The following is a 26,278-nucleotide window of genomic DNA, read 5'->3' as shown; positions in this document are numbered from 1 at the left end:
CTTTCAGAAAGCTTTCGCTGGTCTCCTTGAGTAGTCAACCTCTGTCCCTAGTCAGCTGCTAGTCTGTTGTTCTATATTATTTCTCCATAGTATGTATGTATGTATGTATGTATGTATGTATGTATGTATTTTTTATTATTTGGCTACTATCATTTTTTAAAGTTTTTATTCCATAGTATTTATTGGTATTTTAAATGTTATCTTTATTTATTGTATGTCTCCCCTCAATAGAACATGAATCCCACCAGAGCAGGGACCCAGCAGTCTTATCTACTGCTCTATTCCTGGTGTCCAGGACATAGTAGGCTCCCAACCATGTTAGGTCACTGAATCAAAGTTAAAACCAACAAAATGCCATTTAATTAATTATAAATATGCTAAATAGTGCATAATAGCTTAAAACTGCTTTTGCTAATTTTATTTTGCCTTGTCTGTTGTCACCAGCAGTTCTTAGATGGCTCTGTTCTAAAATGATTCTTCCTCCTACACCCTGTCTTATTTACCTCTCACTGTTCTTAGGATCATAAAGAGTAACATCCCTTTGAAGGAATCTGATTTTTAAGTAGATACATCTGCATGTTAATATGAAGGGTTTCTCTTCAACAACAGTTTTCTACCAAGGTATATGAATGTAAGATTTAGGTGGGCCTGTTTCTTAAGCTTACGGGTCTTTCTTTCTGCTTTATAAATTCCTTTTCCTGGGGTGCCTGGGTGGCTCAGTCGGTTGAGTGTCTGACTTCGGCTCAGGTCATGATCTCACAGCTTGTGAGTTCGAGCCCTGCGTCAGGCTCTGTGCTGACAGCTCGGAGCCTGAAGCCTGCTTCAGATTCTGTGCCTCCCTCTCTCTCTGCCCCAACCCACTCGCATTCTGTGTCTGTCTCTCTCAAAAATAAATAAACAGTAAAAAAATAAAAAATAAAGTCTTCATGTTAAAAAAAAATAAATTCCTTTTCCTTCCTCTGAGAAAACAATTGTTTCCATTGACACTTAATTTTTTTTTAATGTTTATTTATTTTTGAGACAGAGAGAGACAGAGCATGAACGGGAGAGGGTCACAGAGAGAGGGAGACACAGAATCCGAAGCAGGCTCTAGGCTCTGAGCTGTCAGCACAGAGCCCAAAGCGAGGCTTGAACTCATGGACCGCAAGATCATGACCCAAGCTGAAGTCGGACGCTTAACCAACGGAGCCACCCAGGCGCCCCTCTATTGACACTTAAACAAATGAGTGAGAATGCAGAATTTCCTGGTTTGCTCTGCGTAATTCTTGATGGTCCACATTGTCAAGGAAAGTCTTTGGAAAGCAGTATAAAAAAACGAAACAGAGAAGTATTCAATGATTTTGTGACTCAGTGGCACCAAGTCTTTCTGACTAGTTTGTAAGATCAAGTACCTACCTCATCTAGCATCTTTCTTTCTTTAATGGACTGGGTCACCCCTAAAGAGAGGACAGAAAACACAGGTCACACAAAGGCAGAAGAACATGCTCTTTTCACAGAGGTGGATGGTAAAGCGATACCGTACAGCACAGAGGGCAACACTGAGTAGAGGTCCTCTCTCTAAAGCAATAGCCCCTTAATAGATTTCCTTCTGGAGACACAGTGGTGGCTTAATTTAAACATTATAAAAGTGCCTGCTGCACATGGATTTCTGCCTGCTATTAAATAAATCCTTAGTTCCTATGCTAACATTGCTAGGAGCAGATTAGGTCGTATTAGTTATAAAAAGAAATCCATTTTCCCCAACATCACCAGCTTTATCCGAACAAAGAGATATGCATTCAAGATAAAGCTAGTTTAGTATTACCATTAAAGACCTTTTGGTAATTCAGATTCAGCATCAGCAAAAACCTTAGGTGTTATAACGTTAGGTGTAAAAATGCAATTCTGAGGTGTTAAAGGGAGGAGGGGGGACATTATATTGTACTTACAGAAATAGCTAACTACCCATTTTCCGCCTGCAATACCCAGAAAATATTTCAGTGTCCGTTCACACACAAACTCAGCATCTGCAGGATGAAAAACATCCAAAGGATTAGCAGTTGAAAACAAAAATCAGCAAGTTCTGCTTTAAGAAGCTAGCAACTTATGCTACTTGAGATCAATCCGGATTGAGGATTCTGACAGCCCAGGTGATAGGCTCAGAGGCCAGAAGCACCCTAATTATAAGCAGCAAGTGTGCATCTTTGGAGGCCTGGGAAAGGCTGATAGGAGGTTGAGACCACAGGAAAGGTCTGCTCTATCTTCCAGGTGCCAACGCTGGCTAAAGACGACTGTCATTGTGTTGAAGAAATCACCCTTATCAGTAGTATTGATACACGTGGCTAGGGAAGATCTATTTTACTGGATGGCAAAATGTGAAAGGAGACAAAAGCAGCATTATTGAAATCCTGAATCTGAAATGACCATGTAAGCGACAAGGTTTCACCACCCAGAACTTCTACCCGGGGAATCCTAACCCCTTAATTTCTAAGTCCCCTGAGAGGCACAGGAAAAATAGACTATTTTCACAGCTTTTCTCTTTTCTATGTACTTCAGAAGGTAGTAGCTGAAGAATCAGTTCTGTTTTTCTTAGCATTTCAAAGGCCTCCTTTTAAGAACTAAGCAAACTGAGGAAAGAACACTTAGTTTTAAACAGGAGAAATGTATTTAACTAAATCCTAAACACAGTATGCCATCTGCCAGTAGAAGCAATAGTCATTCTCCCAGAATCCTTCACAGATTTTTAAAAGCCCTTTTTTTCCTTCAAATTTTAGAGCTTTTCACCTGTTGTACAAGTTGATTTAGTAATATGCTTTAAACCCAGAAATTTTAGCTCCTTTTTAGGTTAAAAGTAGCAAATGTTGTATTTTCTTTGAGTTTAAAGACTGAACTACTTTAGATTTAATATACATTTTAAAGTTTTCACCTGTCAGCAGCTTTGATCCACAACTATAGCTAGCTTAAGCTATATTAAACTTTACTGACATCCATCTCTAAAATGTTACTTCTCTCAAAGTATCTTGTTGTGGCACTTGATTCCTGTGAGCATTATCCTCTTACCCTGTGGTATGGTCTTTGTACAGTAGAAACCTAAGATCTTAGAGGTTTTAGGGCAATGTGTCCCTGCCAAGGAGTCTGGACCCTATGCTCAAGTGCCTGCAGCTACATGACAGAAACACCCTGGAGAGGACCACTGTATTTCCAGAGAGTCAGTTTTGCGAGAAAGGCTTTGAGAATTGAACTCCAATCTGCATCTTTTTGGAGCCCAACAAGTGAGTCCACCTCCTCTTCCAGAAATCAGCTCTTCCAATATTGGAAGACAGCTGTCTTGTTCCCTTAAGTCTTTCCGTTCCTTCACCTGTTCTTCAAATGACACTGCTTTGAATTCCTTTCCCCCATCCTCATCATCTACCTCTGGGTAAACACTCTAGTCTGTCAGTGACCAGCTTCAAAAGGAAGTATGGTGCTCAAAGCAGAGCACACACCTTCCAGGCAGCCCCTCCAGCAGAGAATGCGGTGGGGGGGTCAGGATCTTCACTTCGCTTATTCTGGACACTAGGCTTCTATTAATAAGGCCCAATTTCAAATGAGCTTTTTCAGCAGCCCTGAAATGTTTATTTAGATTTAGTTCAAAGCCTGAGGTCTCCATTATCACAAAAGCCATAATTAAGACTGGAAAAGGGGAAGGTGTAGGACAAATGAATTTCTCCTTCTCTTTTTCCTGTTTCCTATGCTAGGCTACCTCAGAACTGACAGTGGACTTGGATCCTGAAAAACTCCCAACCACACTCAAACTGGGTGTGCGGAGTAGAGCTAGGAGACAGAGTGGACAGGGAGCTAGCGTTTCCAACTGCCTGGATTTTGAGCGCAGGCTCGCTTCATTCTCCTATTTGCCCCATTTGTTCCTCCAGGACTTGGGCTGTGCTTTATCAGAAAGCCCTTCACACAGTGTGGTCCAGGCAGAGTGGACTAGAAGTGGTTCATCGTTTGGGCTCCTGATTCTCCAAATCTTAACCCAAACAAAAGGGGGCCAGGAAGTAGCAAAACTTTTATTTTTCTCTCATAAATAATTGGCTGACTACTGGAAGACTGCCAGCCATGCTATGCTGAACAAATACTCCCATTTCTTCATGTGGTTTTATGCAACATGCTCTGGAAAGGCTCTTGGTATACCTGTTTTCATAATGACATGAGTAGTCTCTTCAGAAATTACATTAGTTAAGGTGATTTGGTGTCTTCTGGCAAACTTCTGCACAAGCACCTGAAATCAAATCAAATATTACATCATAATAAATTACCTCTTGTACAGAGCTCAGACTATTAGTTACCCTAGCTTTGAGTCTTCATTTTCCTCACAAAAGGTACACCCCTTTTATTCTAACATGCCTGAAGTCCCAAAATAAATAGCAATTTAATAAAAATTATGTATAAATCAGAGGGAAAAATTCTAAAATAGTCTGTGCTAGTAGCCATGGAAATACAACCCAGGATTCAAAATAATAATTTTTCCCTTTTATAGCAGCTATCATTTGATACCCTAAGACAGTTTCTTTGCAGAGCGATACGCTACCATAATTTAGATTTATCAGCCTACACTTCGTAAGCCAAGAGGTAACCAGCCTGTTCAGAAAGTTACGCTACAGATATGCGGCTTAAAAACCTGATTCAACCCTCTGATAGTTACAAAACATTCAAGGCAAGATGCTTCTAAAGGTCAGTGTAAAAACCATCAATTTCTCTTAAGGATAAGGATTGGAAGAGATTCATATGCTTCCCGAAAGAAAGCTAAAGCCTTCTAGCTATTATCTATCAACCAAATAAAAATCAATAGGCAGTAAAAGGAATTAACCAGATCCGTTATGGACACGGTTGACACAATCAGTAGCTAATGTGTAGTAAACCACTTTGTTTACCAAGGGCCATCATTTACAAGCCATCGCCATCCATGTCAATATTTATGTGCTGCACAACCCTGCAACGGAGATCAGGCCATCTTTCTTTCAAGCTGCCTCAGTCCATACTGCCACAGGGCACTGAAAAAGGGAGGCTAGAGAAGCTAATGACATCCTCCCCCTTTTGCCACTGCCCTCTGCCAGGATCATTAGCAATTCTGAACTGATTAATTGTTGAAATCTCAGCCTTGAAACAGTGTTTAGTTAGAAGAGCAACTGCTGAAAAGATCATCTTAATATGGGCTCCAGAATTAATCGTGTGTACTACAGTCAGCAGCTTTCATAATAAATTTACCACACTTCAGCAAGTCTGAATAGAGCTGAAAAGTTTTCTTCTTTGCTTGTTTAAAGACAAGACGTACCCGAGTCCCTTACAGTCTAATGTGCAGCTCCGAACTGTCCATGGCAAGAAAAGATTAGATCATTTTAGCCTTCTCTGAAAAGCTGAACTGACAAAACAAGGGAGGATGGAATGCTAATTTTCAATGAATAATGGGAATTCTAGATGCATAAGCAAATGATCAAGAACAATATAAACAGGCACAGGTATGAATTTTCAGGGCAAATAGCTGATCTGGGCACGTGCTTGTGAGATCGGAACCCTAGCATTATTGATGAGAATTTATTCATCGTATCTACTAGGGCAGACACAGCTTATTTTACCTTTTGGTGGTGAGATACATTTGGCCACACAGAATATTATGCTGAGCCACTACCAATAGAGAAGTTAGGATGAGAAATGGTTCTTAGCCTAGGAAGGATATAGTAAGAAAGATACTTAAGAATGACTCAGTCGTTTCTCAGTGTACAATAAATGGCACCCACTATTGCATCCATCTGATATGCTGGTGTGTTATCTTATGATTTTAAAGAAATATTCACTCAATTATTTTTTTTTCACTCAATTATTTTATTATGAAAGGATACCAAAGGTGATTAACTACAAGAAGGTCAATGTCCTAGGATGTCTGAAATCTATACTCAGCCCAAGGAGCAACAAGATTTCAGTGGTATTTTAATAGGTATTTTTCTACAATGTAAAACAATTCCTATTTGTAGCACCATGAGCCCCAGGACATGTCAAATTAGAGGGAAGGGTGCTACAGCGTAGAAACGACAGAGCAGGCTATTGAATAATTGTTACAAGCCAAGATAGAGACAAACCCTGGAGAAAAGCCACTATCTGGCAGTTTGCTTGGAACCACTTTGGATTTAGTTCATTATGCTCATAAGTTCACTCAGATGTAAACCAAGGTGTTTCCTCTGGGGAATAAAACTATACTATACAGGGGCGCCTGGGTGGTTCAGTCGGCTAAGCGACCGACCCTTGGTTTCCACTCAGGTCATGATCTCACGGTTCGTGAGTTCAAGCCTCACATTAGGCTCTGTGCTGACAGTGTGGAGCCTGCTTAGGGTTCTCTTTCTCCCTCTCTCTCTGTCCTTCCCCTGCTTGCTCTGTCTCTCAAAATAATAAACTTCAAAAACAAATTTTTTTTTCAACGTTTATTTATTTTTGGGACAGAGAGAGACAGAGCATGAACAGGGGAGGGGCAGAGAGAGAGGGAGACACAGAATCGGAAACAGGCTCCAGGCTCTGAGCCATCAGCCCAGAGCCCGACGCGGGGCTCGAACTCACGGACCGCGAGATCGTGACCTGGCTGAAGTCGGACGCTTAACCAACTGCGCCACCCAGGCGCCCCCAAAAACAATTTTTTAAAAACCCCTATACTATACCTACTTGCTTTAAAAAATTTTTTTTTTCAACGTTTTTATTTATTTTTGGGACAGAGAGAGACAGAGCATGAACGGGGGAGGGGCAGAGAGAGAGGGAGACACAGAATTGGAAACAGGCTCCAGGCTCCGAGCCATCAGCCCAGAGCCTGACGCGGGGCTCGAACTCACAGACCGCAAGATCGTGACCTGGCTGAAGTCGGACGCTTAACCGACTGTGCCACCCACGCGCCCCACCTACTTGCTTTTTTAGATAAAAAAAATTAAAATTAAAAAGTTCTATGTTATATCCCAAACTACAACATGCTGCTAATATTAATGATTATTTATTTAAGTAAATATACACAAACTAATCTATGTTATAGCTTTATCTAGGTCCAATGATCAGAAATCAGTAATGGAAATTAAATTACATCGAATTGTTCTTGGTACCTAGATTTTTCCTCATAGGTTATTCACTGCTAGTACCTATTTAAAACTATTTGCACTACATTAAGAAGTCTCAGTTGTTAGGGAGATACATATGGATACACTCACCAATTCTTTTGGAGTCAAGCCTGATGCCACCATAGATATTCTTTTGTTGACTCTTTTTGTTGAAGACATCATTTCTGGTTTCTCCTTGCCCTCAATGTCTTCCCTCTTATTATACCCAGCAGTATTAGTAACATGAACAGCAGCTGTACTCTCGGCTGATTCTTCAACTTGAAATTGGGGTAATTTCAAGGCAGAGGTTGAAGTTGGCATGCTGCTAACATGAACCGGTTCTGGGGCTCTGTCCACAGAGAGATCAGACTCAGGGTCATCAGAGAAGAGGCTGATTCCAGATTCGAAGTAAGGGGTTCCCTCTGAAAGGCATGAGGAAAGAAGTTTAACCCACACGACAATGAATTTGAATTATAAATAGTATTCATCATAATTCACTATTTTAAAAATGAAAGTTTAAGTCAACAGACTAAAGAAATATAACAGCATTTCATTGCCAATGACGGGAATACAAGTAATTTTAAATATTCCTTTCGAATTTTTATTACCTACATTCTCCAACTGTTTAACAATGAACATAAAGAACATATAGTACTTTTGTAAGGGAGGAGAATAATTTTGAAAAAAGAAACTAATACTTGATTTTTGTTTCTTTATCCACAACATCATTGTCTTCTTGACTTAATAAATCATCAGATACCCTTACCAAATTAAAAACAGGAGACCATTCCTGAAACATTTCAGAAAATGTCACTCCATAAGGAAGTAAGCATAGCTACATAGAATTCATGAGATTCCTAAAATGACCTTAATGAACATGGCCAAATACTACCTTTAGGTACCAAAGTGTACCTTTCATGATAATGTGTTTTTGAGGACTATTTAAAACTTTCTTTACTGATTAAAAAACTTTGATTTATAAGCCATAAAACACACCATTCAGTTATAGTGATTTATAAGGCATAAAATACCTAGTCATTTATATTCATTAACTCATAAAATAAGAGCTTACTTTGTGGAGATTTGACTCATTTTTCAAAAAAGGGCAGGCCGAAAACTTTATCCTAGGGCCCTAGAATTCTTTTCTTTTACCTTTTTTTTTCTTTTTTTTTTTTTTTTCTTTTTTTTAAGTAATCTCTGTGTCCACCATATCTGAGTTCTGGGTTGAACTCACAACCCTGAGATCAAGAGTCACATTCTCTACTGACTGAGCCAGCCAGGTACCCTAGGACCCTAGAATTCTTATTTAACAGTTGAAATAAAATATTTACAGTACATAAGACTCTCCCATTCTCAAAACTGTTAGAGCTAAACCAATACAGATATATTAACAGCTGCAATAATTTTCATGTAAATTCGGATTAACATTGAAGCAATTTTTCTAAAATGGGTTTAAGTATAACAGAAGCCCTCATGATAGACTACACATGCTAGACATCTGAAAAGTTGATTAACTGAAATATCTTTAGGTCAGATTCAGAGTAAAACAGAAGTGTGCTCGCTTCGGCAGCACATATACAGAGTAAAACAGAAGTGTTTTCTCCACTAGAACAGATAAAATATTACCCAGATCTTGTCTTGGCAAATAAGACTGCTCCATGAAATCTCGGGGCTCTGACTTAGTCAGTTGTAGCTCCTCCCCATCGACAGCCTTAATTAGCTCCTTCTGAGACAGGCAGTTTGTGCTCTGAAGACTGCTTGAGTAGCTGCGCACACACTGCCTAGTATCTAACAGCCGGGATTGAGAAGAAGACCTAGAAGAAGGATGAAAGGAGAAAGGCGCCAGCACAGCTTATGAAAGGGCTCATCATACTTCCGGGGCAGCCAAAGCACAAGTCGAACAGCTTACTGCCAGAGAGACGGGGAATGATTAGTGAAAAAGAACCCGAGTGACTGCCCAGAAGTCTGGATCCACGATGCCTGCCAACATGTCAGGGCTGACAGACAACATCTCCTCTTAGGGTCTGGGCCAAGGCAGTATATCTCTCAGCTGTTTAAAAGCATGTCAGCAAATTTCTGTGTCCCTCGCTCAAATTCTATCCACTATTCCATTTGAGTCCAAATGGATGTTTCAGAATCAATCAGATCTCTCACAAAAATACAAAGCTGATTAATTTTGACATTTCTACACTCATTCTTTCTACCCAGTTTTAGGAGAATTCATAGAATCATCCCTACCTCCTGCCTTTTCAATGTCCAAAGCCATTCTAAAACCAAAGCCAGCTATAAAGTATTGTCAGAAGAGTATATGCACCCAGTGGTTTATTCCTCTGCTCTTTCAGGTGTTTAGGACTTTGCAGAATAAGATACTTATCAACAGATTTAAAGGACACTTAACAGATTTGAAGAATTAATACTCAAATGCATCATTTACACTTGTCTTTAAATAATAAACAATGGTTAATAATTAAAATAATCATAAAATTATTATAATTATAATGGGTTATATAATTAAAATAATATAATCGATTATGACATAATATAATAATATAAATTAACAATGAACATACATTAAATAATTGTCAATTAAATAATTATTGGGTGAAGTGTACTACAAGTCAGGCAATAAAACTAGGCCCTGTGGATTAAAGATGAGCAAAACCTGAGTTGTAAAGGGAGGATGCTCAATCAATGTCTAGGTTCTTTAATAGAAGACTCTGGAGGGTACACTGGGGAAGAGGGGAAGGAGGTATAGAAATATTTAGTCTAAAATATATATATTTTTAAGTCTACTTATTTATTTTTGAGAAAGAGAGCATGAACAGGAGAGGGACGGAGAGAGAGGGACAGATTATCCCAAGCAGGCTCCATGCTATCAGCACGGAGCCTTATACAGGGCTTGAACTCATGAGCTGTGAGATCATGACCTGAACTGAAATCAAGAGTTAGACACTTAACCAACCAAGACACCCAAGTGCCCCTTAGTCTAAATATTAAATGGATGGTTAGCTCAATTGATTAAATGTGGCAATGAGGTCATTACCTCTAAACATGAGTTAGTGCCTACAGAGGCCAGACCTTTGCCTCCTCTGTAAAAGCCACAATGTAAGTCTCCCAGCCTCAAAAATATATCCTCAGTTCAAGAGGCTTGAAAGATAGTATGATTAGATTATTGACAGTTATCACTATTTTCAGAAAGATAAATAAAAAATAAAAATATATGTATACACAGTAGGAACCCAATAAATATGATTCCTGGGGTACTTTGGTGGTGAAGTTGGTTAACCATCTGACTTCAGCTCAGGTCACGATCTCACGGTTTATGAGTTCGAACCCTGGGCTCTCTGCTGACAGTGCAGAGCCTACTTTGGATCCTCTATCTCCTTCTCTCCTACTGTCTCACACACTCTCTCTCTCAAAAATAAACATTAAAAAAATATATGATTTCTTTTCCTTCCTAGAGTGGTGAGGTGCAGGACTCTAATGGGTCTGAGATTCTGTCCTGAACTATCAAGTAGGAACAACAGTCCAAACTTGTCCTTCTCCCCCTGTAGTATTGTAAAGATCCAACCAGAAGGTAGATAAAGTGCTATACAGTCTTATCTCAATAATGATTTGAACAGACATCCCTTTAAAGATATTCTGAATTTTCCTGGGTAAATCAATAGCTAAACTTTTTCTAGAGAGACAAAAACTTTGATTAGGGCAAGGGCTGCCTTGGAGAAGAATACCATCAGCCCTCAGGCTTGTTTAGCTGTCAGTTCTGAATTTTATTCCGACCTTCAGGAGGGACAGATCGTGCATTTCTTATCTCATAGCTCATGCCTTGTATAGACCCAGAAAACCTACATACAATTAAACAAGAGTGTCCTGGAACAATGAGAGGTCAGAAATGGCTCTTTACAAAAAACTAGAGCAGTATGGTGAAAAAACTTAATAAGAGCTCAATATAAGTAAAGATGTTACTTAGAAACCACAAACTGACATTTATTACTGCTTACCTTCTCATTCCCGGTTCTTTAGTTTTACTGGTGGAACTATCCAGAGATACTTGAAATTTGTCAGCAGAGAGGCTTTCGGGATTCTGGCTTATAAGGCAGTCACTACTTTTCTCTGAAGTTAATACTGCTTTAAATGGAATGAGAAAACAAAGAAATCTACTTTACTGCTCTGTCTTAAGGGTGATAATTCAGGTGAGGATATCGATTCTTTCAAAAGCAGCAATCTGTAACAGTCAAATTAGTTTTAAAACAAGTGTATCAGACAGAATTTTATAAACATAAGTGATGTAGCACCAAATGAAACAAAATGACTAAAAAATAGTAATGACAATAAAGGACACACTTCAAGACAGGAGTAAATGAAGATATCCAGCTGAGACGAGGCTGCAAAAAACATATATTTTTTGGCCCTGGATGATAAGGAAACAAGAATAGGAAATGAATTTTTATCTGTGCAGCAAAATAAATTATTCTGAAATCCCCTCAGATAACAAGGAAGAGAAAGTACTGGAAAGCACAAAGCACATTCCCTACTGGCTCCACATCAAAGACTAGAGGATGGGGGTTTGAGCTTTTTGTATGTATGGGGAATTAAGACGGGAATGGTCAGATGAGAAAGAAAAACCAGGTGACAGTTTGCTCTCCATTTGCAATGACTAACAAAAAAACAAACAAAAAAACCTAATATATACACAAAAACCAAGGTGCTGACTGATAAGGAACCTTGAAGTAATCTATGGAACTAATGATGAAATGGCACCAGAAAGGAAAAAACATACAACAGACCCAAGGCAACGTTCTGGCATGTTAGTGAATTTTTTTTATTTATTAATTCCTCCAAATGTATTCTTGTAGCACTGCTTTCTAGGAAATGCCTTAAAGGCAGAAATCTTTAAAAAGCAAAAGCAAATACTTAAAATTACAAATGTCTTCTACCCACTAAAAAGTCACTGACAATTGTAATTTATTTTGAGCCTTTATTAGAAAAGCTACAATGCATAATCAAGGCAGAAAAACTTAAGCAAAAGGCTGTATTAATTAACCTGTGTTTTAAGTCACTGGGTAGCCTGGAGGGAAATCTAATCCTCAAATGTACTATTTATAGTTTCCTTCATGTGCATCTTTTCTGGACCTGTACATTTCTAGGAACCCAAGAACTCCCAACTGCTGAAAGGAAGCAGAGTCTGACCATGAACCAGCAGGTTTTTCTTCCAACTGTGTATGTAAAGCTTTTTAATTCAGGTATCATTCCCTCCCAAGCCCAGGGTGATAATTGAGAAAAGGTAGTGTGTGGTTTCAAAAAAAGCGAAAGGGTACAGAGCAGGGTGGGGGAGCTTCAGACACAAACAGAGATGTTAAAGTCATTCCACTGCCTGAACGTTTGGCATATGAGTTGCTCTTCTCAATACAATATGGCTCAAGCTACAAAGAAATGAAGCTAACCTGAGTTAGGATTCAATAACTCAACAGTACATAAAAAACACGGGGCAAAACTCTTCTGCTCTTCTTCCTTTATCCGTATTTCATAAACACAGGATCCAGAGCCCAAGTCCTGGAACAGTCCCTCTTAAATCACCCCCTCCTCTGGGGGGTCTTAACATGTTATATTCTTAATGGCTAGGGAATATAGGCTAGACCAAACATTTAATAAACTTATTGACTATTATGTGCTAAGCATTATGCAAAGTATTGGGAGGGGAAATCAAAGGAAAAGACATTGGGGAGAAAGGAAAGATATTAAGAAATGATAAACTACAAAATACAGAACCTACAATGAAATTCAGTTTTAAAAAGTACATAACCCATCCATGCCAACTGATTCAGAATTTCTGGGTCAGGGACCTAAGAATTTTGAACAAGTGCTTCCGGAAATGAACGTACTGCCAGACGGAAAAGCTCAGATATGTCTGAAAATCACTTCCGCTATAACAGGTTATAATCTTACAAATGCTAATGTTTGCTTTATGAATGACAGGTAATTGGGAAAAAAAAAAGTACCTGATAGGAAATAGCTTTACTTGTAGAGGAAAAGTACACATAATTTATAATGGGTAAGGATACACATTTGCACAAAAATATGCAGACTTGGGAATGACCCCTAGATAAACCATAGGGCAGATCTGTGCTGAGGGCAGGACATTTGATGTAAAGATCCTACAAAGGAGCTTTCTTCATCTTTAAGGATATTGGATCTTAAAAATAAAAACTGGTGAAATCCAAATAAGTCTAGAGTTCCATTTGTTACTAGCAATGTACCAATGTTGGTTTCTTAGGTCTGATAAAAGCACCATATAATGTAGGATGACAACATTAGGGGAAACGGAAACTAGATAAGGGGCAGAATTCCTGCAGGAACTCTCTGTACTATCATTGCTATTCTTCTGTAAGCCTAAAACTATTAAAAAATAAAAAGTCTATTAAAAAAGATGTCAGTACAGCTAAAGGTAAACAAAATACCCTTCCCAGGATCAAGAAGCTCGCTTGAATTTCAGTTCACCTCACACCAATTTAAGAAAGGAAAAGGCACAAAACTTGAATTGATATTAAGTTGATACTCATACTCTTTCAGAAATAAAGCCACAAAATTCCAGAAATCATATCCAGAAATCTCCTTTCAGTAAGTCTGGGGTGTGTTTCAGGGTTTTAATCATGCAAATTAAAACATTTACGGAGTGTCTACTATGTTCTAAGAGTTCTCTGCCCTGTGGAATCTACACTCTAGTGGGAGGTGAGGAAGAACCCTACACAGTAAGCAAAACAAATTGTGTATAATTAAAAGCTAATAAGGGTTATGAAAAAATAACAGTATAACAGGGGAAAGTGGGGCTGGAAATGTCAGAGAGGTAAAAGTTACAATAAAAAATATGGTGGTTTATGGTAGATTTTACTGAGCATTGCTCAGTAATTTAAGATCAAATAAGTAGCATTTGAGCAATTCGTACAACATATTTTAGTTATGCCAGAGATCATGGAGGACACTCTCTGTGGAGCTGGGAGAAAGGACTTTTTTCTTTTTCTTTTCTTAGTAATCTCTACATCCAATATGGGGCTTGAAATCCGAACTCTGAGATCAAGAGTTGCATGCTCTGCTGACTGAGCCAGCAAGGTGCCCAAGGAATTTTTTCTTTTAAGCCAGGAAATTTTCTTTAAACTCTTTTAAAAAATTGAAAGAGAAAGAGAGAGAGAGAGAGAGAGAGAGAGAGAGAGAGAGAGAGAGAGAGAGAGAGAATCTCAAGCAGGCTCCACACTGAGCACAGAGCCCAATGTTGGGCCCGACCCCACAACCATGAGACCATGACTTGAGCCAAAAGCAAGAGTTGGATGCTCAACAGACTGAGTCACCCAGGTGTCCCAAGCCAGGAAATTTTCATAAGCCTCTCCTCCATCCTATCCTCCCAACATTTACCCATCCACCTGATTAAGCGCCTGACTTTGGCTCAGGTCACGATGTCATGGTGTGTGAGTTCAAGTCCCACATGGGGCTCTGCTGTCAGTGCAGAGCCTCCTTTAGATCCTCTGTCTGTCTGTCTCTCTCAAAAATAAATATTTTTTAAAAAAGGTTTTCAAATCCATAGTAAACTAGAATGTATAAAAATATAGCATTTATGAAATTTTAAAATGAAAGAAAGCAAGCCACAAGAAACATGTCATCTGCAGGTCTTCAGGAAAAAATAAATGCACAACCCCACCTCCTGTCAAAGAGGAGACAGTAGATTTACACACATATTCATTCAAAGCCAGACAATAACATTTTCTGCATTGTGCATTAACATGGAAAGTCTAGTCTGTTTTTAGACTGAAGATAGTGAAAGCACCCCAAAGAAGAGAACCGTGCTGGGGACGAGACTTTGGGCTTCGTTATCTGGGAGATGAACTAAATGAAGGTACAGTTACAAAGAAAGCATTTAAGGAAATACATTTTGAACCACTGCCATAGCAACAGAGTTCCCAGCTTCTCATGCATGAGCTACTGTTTCTCCCTGAACATGAACATACTGCAAGGCGCATTCTGGGATCGGAGCCATAGTATTCTGGAGAATTAAGACTTGATTTCCTAGAAAGATGAAAAGGAAGGCCCTAAGGCCCCCAGCCAGACTGGGGAAGGAAGCGACAAAGAAGGGACCTGCACACTAAATTAGCTGGGTGGGTATCATGGAGACAGTGGGGAAGACCAGTTTGGGAGGGCTCACCACACCTGCCAGTCCCGAAGCAGCAACACCCTCTGTGGCACCCGTGCCTGCGCATAGCCTCTCATCTCTGTGTCTGCAGATCTGCCCTTATTTAAAACCTGCCCGATGTGCTGTCTTCCACAAGGCTCTCTCCAATCAAAAACTCAAATTTTCATCTCACTTTCCTTCATTTACACCACATTATTCCTCAGCTCTGTGCTCACTTCTTACAGGAAGTCAGCTCTGATCAATCCCAACCTGCTTTGTTATTCTAAATGCCTTCTCTCAGAGGTCTTGTGGTCTTGTTGATCACTAGAACACTGTTAAGTTCTGACTCTCCCGGACTCTCCCACATAACTAGGCTTTCTGTGGATCATGGTGCAATTCCTGACACCTAGGACATCTGTCTCTCAAAATTGGAAAGCACATTAAATAGGGCTTTGGGATCTGACACCACTGTTATACGGGATGAGTCTTGTTTTTCATGTTTTCTAGAATGATGGAGTTTCCTATTTCCAATCTCCCCCAACTCACTCAGCTTCCTATGGGCTCCTCATAGCTTCTCCTCATTGTGGATACTCAGACAGTGACACTTCATGACTGTCCTGGTTACCTTGTAAGGCAAATTAGTTGTGAGCAGGGACTAGAACCAAGGCTCAAAATAAAATTACCCATGGAGTGACTCAGCAAACCTATGCTGAGCAAGGAACATAAAATGTTGGAGTTAGGCCCACACTTTGGGAGGGGAAAAACTTTGCTTTGGCCAATATTACAAACCTTTCGCTGATGTGTTTTGTTCCGGATTGAACAGGTCCTCAGGGGCATAAGAATCTGTTATGAGGGCAGGGTCGCTGTTAGAAGGCTGGCTCTCGTGCTGCTCTAACACGGCTTCCAGTTCGGCCATTTCCTGCTGGAGCTTGATCAGGTTGTCTTGCATGGTATCCCTCTGCTACAAACATTAAGAAATGACACCAAGAAAGTCACACTCTTTTAGCAACTTGCCAGACAGCAGGAATATGTCACACCAATTAATTTTAGCATGGAAACCGAAACCATCTTGAATGGAATTATGAGTTCTGGTTGAACATCTTTTCATCCAACCATATTCCTGCAATTAAGGCCCATGAAGTTATTTCAAAATGATGTCAGAGCAGGGAAAAAATGCCTCAAACTCTCCCAAACAGACTTGTTTTATTGTGATGCCCTTCCAACGTTGGTTATTTTCTCTTAAAGCTAGGGAGCAAACGGGGCGCCTGGGTGGCTCAGTCAGTTGAGCGGCCGACTCAGGCTCAGGTCATGATCTCACAGTTTGTGAGTTCGAGCCCCGTGTCGGGCTCTGTGCTGACAGCTCTGAGCCTGGAGCCTGCTTCGGATTCTGTCTCTGTCTCTCTCTGCCCCTCCCCCACTCATGCTCTGTCTCAGAAATAAACAAACATCAAAAATAAATAAATAAATAAATAAAGCTAGGGAGCAAAAAACCAAAATATTCAAGTGCTTTCAATATTTAAAATTAGCAAGATTCTGTAACATTTTACCCAGGCCATGTTTCACAGACTTGGTGCTGTGGGACTTACAAGAGATTTGAGTTAGTCCATATAATAATGTCTGCCTTCTGGCTTATGAGGACTCTTCCTTTTCTGGGATTCTTTGAACATTTAGTTTCCAAAAGAGCGAGCAAAGAGTTAATTCACTGGTTTATCTATTCATTCAACAACCATTTGCTGACCATTATATGCAAGGCACTGTTCTAGGGGCTTACAGCCCTCGTGGTGTTGCCATTCTGGATCCAGAGAGGGTACCAAGCAATCACAACAGACAAGGACCCGCGAGAGGAAAGGATTTAGCAGAAAGAACCTTAGGAAATCCTATAAGGACTGTTACTGTTTTTAATTCAAAATAATGGCTCTTCTTGCTTATGGGACTTCTGATGTTTATTTCTCCATTTTAAGAAGGTATCTGCTAAGTCTTAGGTTTTTGATAAGCAAAGTATTTGGTAAGTAAGGAGCCTTCCAAAAAATACATGTCTTCATTACTATTTGAAGGAACATCTATGGTTGCCAGCAAACCCCAGGGAAACACAGATTGTTTGACCCTCCCTTTTTTCTGATCCTTGAAAATGACTTTGCCCTCTACTAAAAACAAGCCATCTACTTTCTCCTGCTACACTGTGTTCATAGTTTTCAGATGTTTATGACCAGAAAATGTGCTCCCAGCGTCACAAAGGCTTCCGCGGCTGCCCCGAGATGCCTTGCTGCCAAAGTCTGCAGCAGCGCCATTGCCACCACGTGGTGCTTGTGGGTAGTTCTGTCAAACCCTGGCCATGGGAACTGCCTCAGTAAATCTGGAATGAAACCACACACAGGTATCTGACAAGCTTCAGAAGCTGTATTAGTCACTTCGGCCATGACGACCACATCTAATTTCTCTGTTGCCATTAAATACGTTAGAAAATCAGGAAAAATAGTAATGGGAGAATTGTCATTAGAGAGCTTGCCTTTGGGTTTTCCCAAAGGAATTACTTTATAACCTAAATTCCCTTGTAGGTAATTGCCCAGACACATTTGGGAGACCAAGACCAAATTGGTTACTGAGGGTTTTTTTTTTTTTTTTTTAATTCTAATTCTTAAATGTTTCTGGAATTACCCCTATTCTTCTTTTCTATTCCCAATATGCTACTCTGATCTCTTTTAATACAGCTGCATTACTGTGGAAGTTCTTTAAAACTCATTATTGCCCTCAGGATAAAGCCCAAATTCCTAAGCATAGCATTCAAAAGGCCTTTCACACTCTGATTTTTTTATTACTTCCCCAAACCACCCATATGCCCTGTTTTCCAGTTACACAGGACAACTTTGTGCTTTCTGGACACATCGTACCTCTGTGTCTTTGCCTTGATTGGTGCCTCCCTTCGCTTTCTACATGGAATAATTCTTCTCATCTTTCAAGGCCCAGCTCAGATGGCCCCTTCAGAAGTCCCCACCAAGAATACATCTACTACCAGGAACAGATGATCCCTCACTACTTCACTGGCTAACACACTTAGTATACAAAAGTGGAATACTGAACCCTTCTTAAATTTTATTTTATTTAATTTTTTAAATGTTTATTTATTCTTTAGGGAGAGAGAGCGTGCATAAGCACAGGGGAGGGGCAGAGAGAGAGGAAGGCAGAATCCCAAGCAGACTCTGTGCTGACAGCCTCAAACTCACAAACGGTGAGATCATGACCTGAGCTGAAATCAAGAGTCGACGCTTAACCGACTTGAGCCACCCAGGCACCCCAGGACCCTTCTTGATAGGTGGAATCCTTCTTAACCATTTTTGTATTCCTAATGCCTAGCAAGTAGTAAGTACTCAGTAAACGTTTAATGCAGAAATGAACTAATGAATGAATATAGTTAATCAGTCTTTAATTAAAAACAAAAAACAAAAAAAACAGGGCACCTAGGTGGCTTAGTCACTTAAGTGTTTGACTTTGGCTCAGGTCATGATCTCACGGTTCGTGGGTTTGAGCCCTGCATCGGGCTCTGTGCTGACAGCTCAGAGCCTGGAACCTGCTTCAGATTCTGAATCTCCCTCTCTCTCTACCTCTCCCCTGCTTGTGCTGTCTCTCAAAAATAAATAAAATGTTGGGGCGCCTGGGTGGCGCAGTCGGTTAAGCGTCCGACTTCAGCCTGGTCACAATCTCGCGGTCCGTGGGTTCGAGCCCCGCGTGGGGCTCTGGGCTGATGGCTCAGAGCCTGGAGCCTGTTTCCGATTCTGTGTCTCCCTCTCTCTCTGCCCCTCCCCCGTTCATGCTCTGTCTCTCTCTGTCCCAAAAATAAATAAAAAATGTTGAAAAAAAAATTAAAAAAAAAATAAATAAAATGTTTAAAAAAATTAAATGGTACCAAATTAGGTTTCTCTATCTCCTATATATTTCTTCTTAGTTCTGTTAAACAGTTGGAGGGAAAAGATCCTGCTCCCATCATTTTGCCTGTTACTTTAAATTTCAGTTAGCCGTGAAAACTGACTAGCTCTGTTTTGAGAAGATTCTTGATAAAAACATTTTGCAAAATGAATCTTGAACAAGTAGACACATCTCTAGGAAGAAGATCGGGAATATGAAAAACAAAGGGGTATTTTATTGAATGTCAAATCTAATGCACTATAGCTAAGCCCAACAGAATTAGAAGCTGGAACCTACAACCTTAAAACACAAGGGACAAAAAGGTGAAAGGCACTGGTGAAAGTTTGACAGGGCCCCAAATCCACCTAGGAGTTGCAGAGAAAAGGCCTCCTTAGTCTTTTCATTCATTTTGTCGCCATGGCAATCCTGTAGGGCGGGAAGAATATTGGTGACAACTCAGGTACGAACAGACTGAACAGGCCACTGTCTCAAAGATTTCTTCCTGACTCCAGCAGGTTTCAGTCCTAGAGGGATCTGCTGTGTACAGAAAACGGGGAGAAGACCAGCCCTTTCTTTCTATAGCCCTGACAGCAATGCCAAGAATTAGAAGATTTTAAAACTGGATACCACCTCGTATTAGCAAAGGTGCAGGGAAGTGAGAACCATCAAGTACCACAGGGGCTGCAAGAGTATGGATTTGTTCAATCTTTCTGAAGAACAATTTAACAATATGTATCAAAGACGAAAAATTTCAGTTGTAGGAATTTATATTAAGGAAATCATTGGGGATGCGGGCAAATCTTTAGCTACTATCAAGATACTACTATAGTGCTGTACGTAACAGCAAACTGGGTCTCTTACTTTGAAACCCTCATATTCATTAATAGGCCAAATAAATCACGGCTTACCCAAAGGACAGAATACTATATAGTAATCAAAAATGAGTCATTGAGGGGCACCTGGGTGGCTCAGTTGGTTAAACCTCTGACTTTGGTTCAGGTCATGATCTCATAGTTCATGGGTTCAAACCCCACGTCAGGCTCTGTGCTGACAGTTCAGAGCCTGGAGTCTGCTTCAGATTCTGTGTCTCCCTCTCTTTCTGCCCCTCCCCCATCACACTCTGTCTCTGTCTCTCTCAAAAACAAATAAACATTAAAAAAAAAAAGAATCACTGAGGAAAACTGAATGACATGGAAAGAAAAAAACATTACAGTGGAGTATTATGTATTTAAAAATTTTTTTTAATATTTTTATTTATTTTTAAGACAGAGAGAGACAGAGCATGAATGGGGATGTGGCAGAGAGGGAGACACAGAATCCAAAGCAGGCTCCAGGCTCTGAGCTGTCAGCACAGAGCCCGACGCGGGGCTCGAACTCACGAACCATGAGATCATGACCTGAGTTGAAGTCAGACACCCAACCGACTGAGCCACCTGGGCGCCCCATGGAGTATTATGTATTTTTTAAAGATAAGGAGTACACCTATCTTTGTGCATACACAGGAAAATGGAAGAATATGTATGAATAGTTAATAGTAATTATTCCTGGGTAACCCATAGAATTTAATCTTTTAAATAATTAATGTAAGCATATGGCATAAAATTCAAGGCACGAAAGGACATTCAGAGAATAAGGCTTCCTCCTCCTTCTCCCAGTCTGTTTCCCCACTCCAAGGGCAACTACTATTAGCTGTTCAGTGAAGATGGTGGTGTTAATCTTTATTTATTTATTTATTTATTTATGATGGGTGTTAATCTTTAAATACTGTGATAGAGAGTACTTTTTCGAGGAGACTGTTCTGCCTGTAGTACTGAAACATTCATGTTACCAAATGTTATAGATAGGACAACGCTCCTATCCCCTTCATATGTAACCACAATATTGGTCTTGGCCACGAAATACAGGAAGTAAAATTGTGTTACTTTCTTTTTCAAAGAAAAAAGAGGACTTACAGGCACCAAAGAACAACTAGCAGATTTAAAAAGAAAGAACAAAAAGAAATCTCCACAAAACAACAAAAGGCTAGATCATCTCTAACAGAACGAGAACTCTGTGGGCTCCAAACAAACCCCTCTCTTTAATACAGTAGTGTCTTCATAGATACTTTTGCTATAGGGAAAATTGCTTTTTTTAAAAAATATTTTTTAAAAATATTTATTTTCAACAGAGAGAGAGAGAGAGAGTGAGTAGGGGAGAGGTAGAGAGAGAGGGAGACACAGAATCTGAAGCAGGCTCCAGGCTCTGAGCTGTCAGCACACAGCCTGACATGGGGCTCAAACTCATGAACTGTGAGATCATAACCTGAACCAAGGTCAGTCACTTAACCGACTGAGCCACCCAGGCACCCCTAGGGAAAATTGCTTTTGAAGGTTTAGCTTATTCATTAAATTCAGGATGTAGTATTCACAGTCAACCAGATGGGTGTGTGTGTGTGTGTGTGTGTGTGTGTGTGTGTGTGTGTGTGTGTATGTGAAATAAAAGGCAGCCTGAGTTCCGTTCAGGTGCTTACCACCTACTCTGAGGAGACAAGGTACCACATACAACTGTTATACCATTAATTCTAAGGCATGATAAAGCAAATGTCAGAACGTGGGGTGCCTGGGTGCATGCTACTGAACACAGAGGACACAACACACACACATCCACATAGGCTTTTTACCTGAGTGGTTAAAATATCACTCTGAGAGGACACCCCTGAACAGTCTTCAGAGAGGCTTGTTTCACTCTCGTACCCAGATGCCGCTTCACCTTAAATGATGATAAAAATAGCTTCAGATGTGAAAACAGCACATACTGCAACTCATATCCTTCTCTTCCCATTGGTGGGACAAATTTCACTTTCATGTCATGCAAAATGATTACATTCCTTGTTTTGGGACACCTGGATTTCCTATTGGAAATCATAACAATGAAAACTAGAAACAAGTCCCCCAACAATTATATCTCATTCAAACAGAGAAGATGTTCTAGCTGGGTAAAGGACTTTTAAGGAAAGGCACCTAAGGAGGAACATGTATAAAGTTTAAGAAGCAGTTACTTCAGTTGCACTTGTAAACTTGTAAAATGTACTCTCCCAAAAGGCATCAACATTTAGTTCATTTCTATACTACAGATGGTGGCAAACACAAAAACCTGGTTCCAATACCTAAGTTTGAATCCACACTCTGCTCTTCTTCGTGATTATCCTCTTCCAAGCCAGGTTCCCTTTCATCATCATATGAAACCAATTCCTCATCACTCAGAACGTCCACATTTTCAGACTGATGCCTCACTTGTTTGGAAGGAGGATCAAACATCAAGAAAGGATCCTGGGTATTTGTATTAACAGCTGAGTCTTCCGATGCACTGCACTGTGAAGAAAATAAGCTATCGGAACACCTCGCTTCCTCACTAAGGTGATGTTCCTGGGACTCCTTTGCTGATGTTACCTGGTTACTGCAGTCATGTAAGCTATCCTTCAATGATTCTAGGTTCGCCTCTGTTTTCTTAGACAGACCCTCCGTGGCAATGGCATTATGGCTGGTAGACTGAGAAGGTATACTGGTTACTTTACCAAATAGTAAGTGTTGGAAGCAGGGAAGCTCTTCCTCCTCACTAGACACGTTCTCTTCTGAGGACTCTAACTTCCTGGTCTCTGTTTGGTGACCCTGAGCCAGATGTGTATGGTCTAAAGGGCTAGGGCTCCTTCTGAATTCTCCTTTCTGGACACTCTTGCCAAAAACAGCAGATCTTTCCTTAGCACTTTCAGCAAAGCTGATTTTTCCCTTTATTTCATCACCATTTAATAGATCATTGGGTGTCTCAGAACAAACCTGAGAAGCACGGCTACTTTCCACAGGTTGTTCTACATTATCGGAAATTAGACATGGAGAAAAATCTGCATTAACAGACTGAACTACTCCTTCATTTTCTCCTTGCCTTTTCATTTCTGGACATTTACAATTACTTATAGGAAGACTTTGCTCATAGACTTCAGGTTGCATAAGACCTAACCTGAGCATAGCACTTAACTTAGGTCCTCGGTTTCTACCCAGTTCTGTTTGAATGTTTTCACCACTGGAACCTACTTCATTAATGCTAGAGCCTACTTCATTAGCACTGGAACCTACTTCATTAACACTGCTTGAGCTAACTTCTTTAAAAGTGTTTTCTCTAATGTTATTTTGGCTAATTGTGCTCACTGTACTTTGAATGACGCTCTCATTTCCCACTGCTCTTTCAGGTGACATTGAACGCTGCTCAAACTTTTCCTCTGACAGGTTTTTCTTACATACAGCATTAACAGATGATCTGATGGGAGAAAGTGGTGGTATATGATAAGGGTTTTTTGAAATGTCATGGTTATTTGCAATAAAGAGTTCAGTTTCATTGCCTCTGAACTGAGATGACTGACAGAGCCCAGGGACTCCTTTTATGCTACATTTGGCATAATCACCTGGCTTCTCCACTTTCTGACTGACTGCAGAAAAGCCTGCAGTTGCATGGACTGCCTGCACGTGCTTGATTTCAGACTGTTTCTTTCCCTGATTTTCTTCTTTTTGTTCATATTCAAGAGCGACTTTTGGACTCTGTTTCCTTAAGGACGTGGAACGGGCCCAGACTGTAGCACATTCCTTTTCTGGATTTCCTAGATTTGAAAACAGAGCAAATGACTGACGTTTTGAAACCTTGAACGTATTGTATAAACACTGCGTATCAAGTTCATTCTCTTCCATTTCTATACTTGTCTCCTGAGTATGGTTATCTTCACGTCTCAGAGGATCTGTAAAACCCTCTGTGCCATTTCTAGTATCTTTGGAACAACCATGGATAGCTTCCTTGGGGTTTTCAATTGCTGCACACAGACTCACATGTTGATTTGGTGCTGTTTTTGCCTTCCCTGGGGTGTCAGCTTCCAGTAATGAGATACTATCCTGAGTGCCATAATCGGCATCAGGTACCAATGAAATACTGGTACTCTCTACAGATCTTTCAGTTTGCAAACTTCTTCCTCCACTCGATACCAGCGCTTTGGGATCTCTGGTCCTATCAGACACGTGAATCGTTCCTCGGCTCTCTTCTAGTTCTTCTCTTTGAATGCCAGGGTTGACAAACTCTTGAAGTGTATTAGAACTTGAACAGTTAGTAAAAACCCCAGGTATGTTTGTTAAATTTAGCTCTGGAAAAGTGTTACTGGCAAGTCTTTTATTTATTTGTTTACTTGGCTTGTTACGCTTCTTGGCTCCAGGTGCAGGTTCTTTATTTTCCACGAGTTGAAGTGTTTTGCTGTGTCTGACTAGCATTTGTTCCGAACTTTTTCTTTTCACCATCTCTTCACTGCTAGAACAACTATCAATCTGTAGTTCAGTATGATCAGGTGGGCTTGGATTTCTATTGACTACTAATTCCAGCGCACGCATGTGCCTGGTAGAGGACTTCCTCCTCAGCCTGTTCTCCTTAGGTGCCCTTGAACTGTGGCTATTTAATTCTGATTCCATATTACTTATATTGCTGCTTATTGGTTCAGCTTTGGTTCTAAAAGCAGATTCTTTTTCCAATGATTCTGTTGGCTTAGCATTTTTCTCTTTCTGAACATAATCACCTTTTGTCCCATTCTCAGGACCATTATTTGTTATATTCATCACATGACCGTTTTGCCCTATTCGATCGGTTCCCTCAATTAGCTTTTCAGGAGTCTTTTGAACAATGGCCAAATCTACTTTCTTGATAAAATCCTCAGGACGAAGGCTTGCTGTAGATCTCCTTTTATGCTTTGTTTTATTTGTGAGGGGATGGGCTTGCATTATCTGAGGTTCTATAGCACATGCTCCTATAATGAGATCTTCACTTGTGTGGCTCAAGTTAGGAAGGCTTGCCTTCCTCCGATAGGTTTTCCCAAATATTTTATCTTCAATATTACTCTCTACTAGTTTGGTGTGGACTCTTTCACTTTCACATATCAAAGCATCATGAGGATCACTGGCCATTAAGTCTATTTTCTCAGAAGAACCAGAATATCCATCCACTACATTTGGAACTTCTACTGCACCAGCTACTCCAGGATTCGATTCAGATCCCCCATCATGTGAGTCATCAGAAGTTAACATTACATCACTTCTGGAAAACCACTCATTAACTTTCTGTATGCTACTATTCAGTGTTATCCAAGGTACATCTTGGGAATCTCTAGGACTGTCAGAGCATGGAGATTTCTGCTTACTCAGTTTTCTCCTACACAGGGGATCAGCATTCAGAACTACCTTTTTCTCTGTGCTGGGAGTCTGCCTATCATTACATGTTTCCTTACTTTCAGCCCATCTGCTCTGTTGGCTCCTTGCTACGCCAGGCTGTTTGCTTTCATTACAGAATTCAGCCTTTTCTACATTCATTCTGTCTTTAGTGAGTAATAAACTGCTGTTCTCATGCTGTAATGAGCTGGCATGAGTATTTGTGGCACATGGCTCCACATGCAAGTTTGAAACAGAAATACCCTGATACTTTTCTGGATGCTTTTCAGTTGCATGCTTCTCAGTGGCGGTCAAATCTTTATTACTGGGTTGACGATGTTCAATATTTGTTATGTCCTCAGAAAATTCACAAGAGGCTGAAAGTATACAAAAACAAGGTGCTTAAAAACTGAATTATCATGAAAAAATAATGTCCTTCATACAACTTGCAGGGTAGAAATAAAGCAACTGGCTATTTTTAGAGAAACTAACCTCATAAACCACCAAATATACTGAAGATGTAGCTCATGCCCTTTCCCAGAATTTCTATTTATCTAGATTCTCCTTATTTCCACTCAAGATACTTAAAATTTTAATTTAAGAATTCCCCTTATTCATAAAACATACCTCCTATTTCTGTAACCTCTGACAATGAACTTAAAGCAGACTGGGCATCAGACATACAGTGCTCTATCTTCAGATTCATACTCTATTTAAATACCAGTATACAAAAGATGAAATATAAACATATCAATTAAAAGTAAAAGGCAACAATCAGTTACACAGGCTACTATTATAATCACATCAGTCTAGTGCCATTGAAATAGATCAGGCTGTACCATGACATTTGAAAAAGAAAGATATTCTAACTCTGCCAAGAGATGTTGTGAATTATAAATGTCCCAAATGGTCTTCAGAATAATCTA

At 40.0% G+C, this 26,278-nt stretch overlaps 1 protein-coding gene across 12 annotated transcripts in view; it reads right to left on the bottom strand.

The window, feature by feature from the left end:
• BRCA1 (BRCA1 DNA repair associated) overlaps window positions 1-26,278 on the bottom strand; it is a 77,132-nt gene that overhangs the window by 27,044 nt on the left and 23,810 nt on the right. For 8 of the 12 annotated variants that reach the window (XR_007149442.1, XM_047845847.1, XM_047845846.1 and 5 more), the window contains exons 10-18: window positions 22,292-25,729; window positions 21,806-21,894; window positions 16,036-16,207; window positions 11,090-11,216; window positions 8,715-8,902; window positions 7,200-7,510; window positions 4,153-4,240; window positions 1,929-2,006; window positions 1,396-1,436 (exon numbers count right to left, since the gene is read on the bottom strand). Coding sequence is in view for 11 of the 12 variants with exons in the window: in XM_047845847.1 (XP_047701803.1) it covers window positions 1,396-1,436; window positions 1,929-2,006; window positions 4,153-4,240; window positions 7,200-7,510; window positions 8,715-8,902; window positions 11,090-11,216; window positions 16,036-16,207; window positions 21,806-21,894; window positions 22,292-25,729 (4,532 nt within the window). In the remaining variant the exon portion in view is untranslated. The remainder of the gene's footprint in view (window positions 1-1,395; window positions 1,437-1,928; window positions 2,007-4,152; window positions 4,241-7,199; window positions 7,511-8,714; window positions 8,903-11,089; window positions 11,217-16,035; window positions 16,208-21,805; window positions 21,895-22,291; window positions 25,730-26,278) is intronic. The other 4 variants (XM_047845848.1, XM_047845850.1, XM_047845853.1 and 1 more) reach the window with 3 other exon arrangements.

This window comes from Prionailurus viverrinus, unplaced genomic scaffold, assembly GCF_022837055.1.
Source record: "Prionailurus viverrinus isolate Anna unplaced genomic scaffold, UM_Priviv_1.0 scaffold_35, whole genome shotgun sequence".
Lineage (NCBI taxonomy): Eukaryota > Metazoa > Chordata > Mammalia > Carnivora > Felidae > Prionailurus > Prionailurus viverrinus.
Note: the sequence above shows the minus strand (reverse complement) of the source record. Positions and strands in the feature narration are given on the sequence as shown.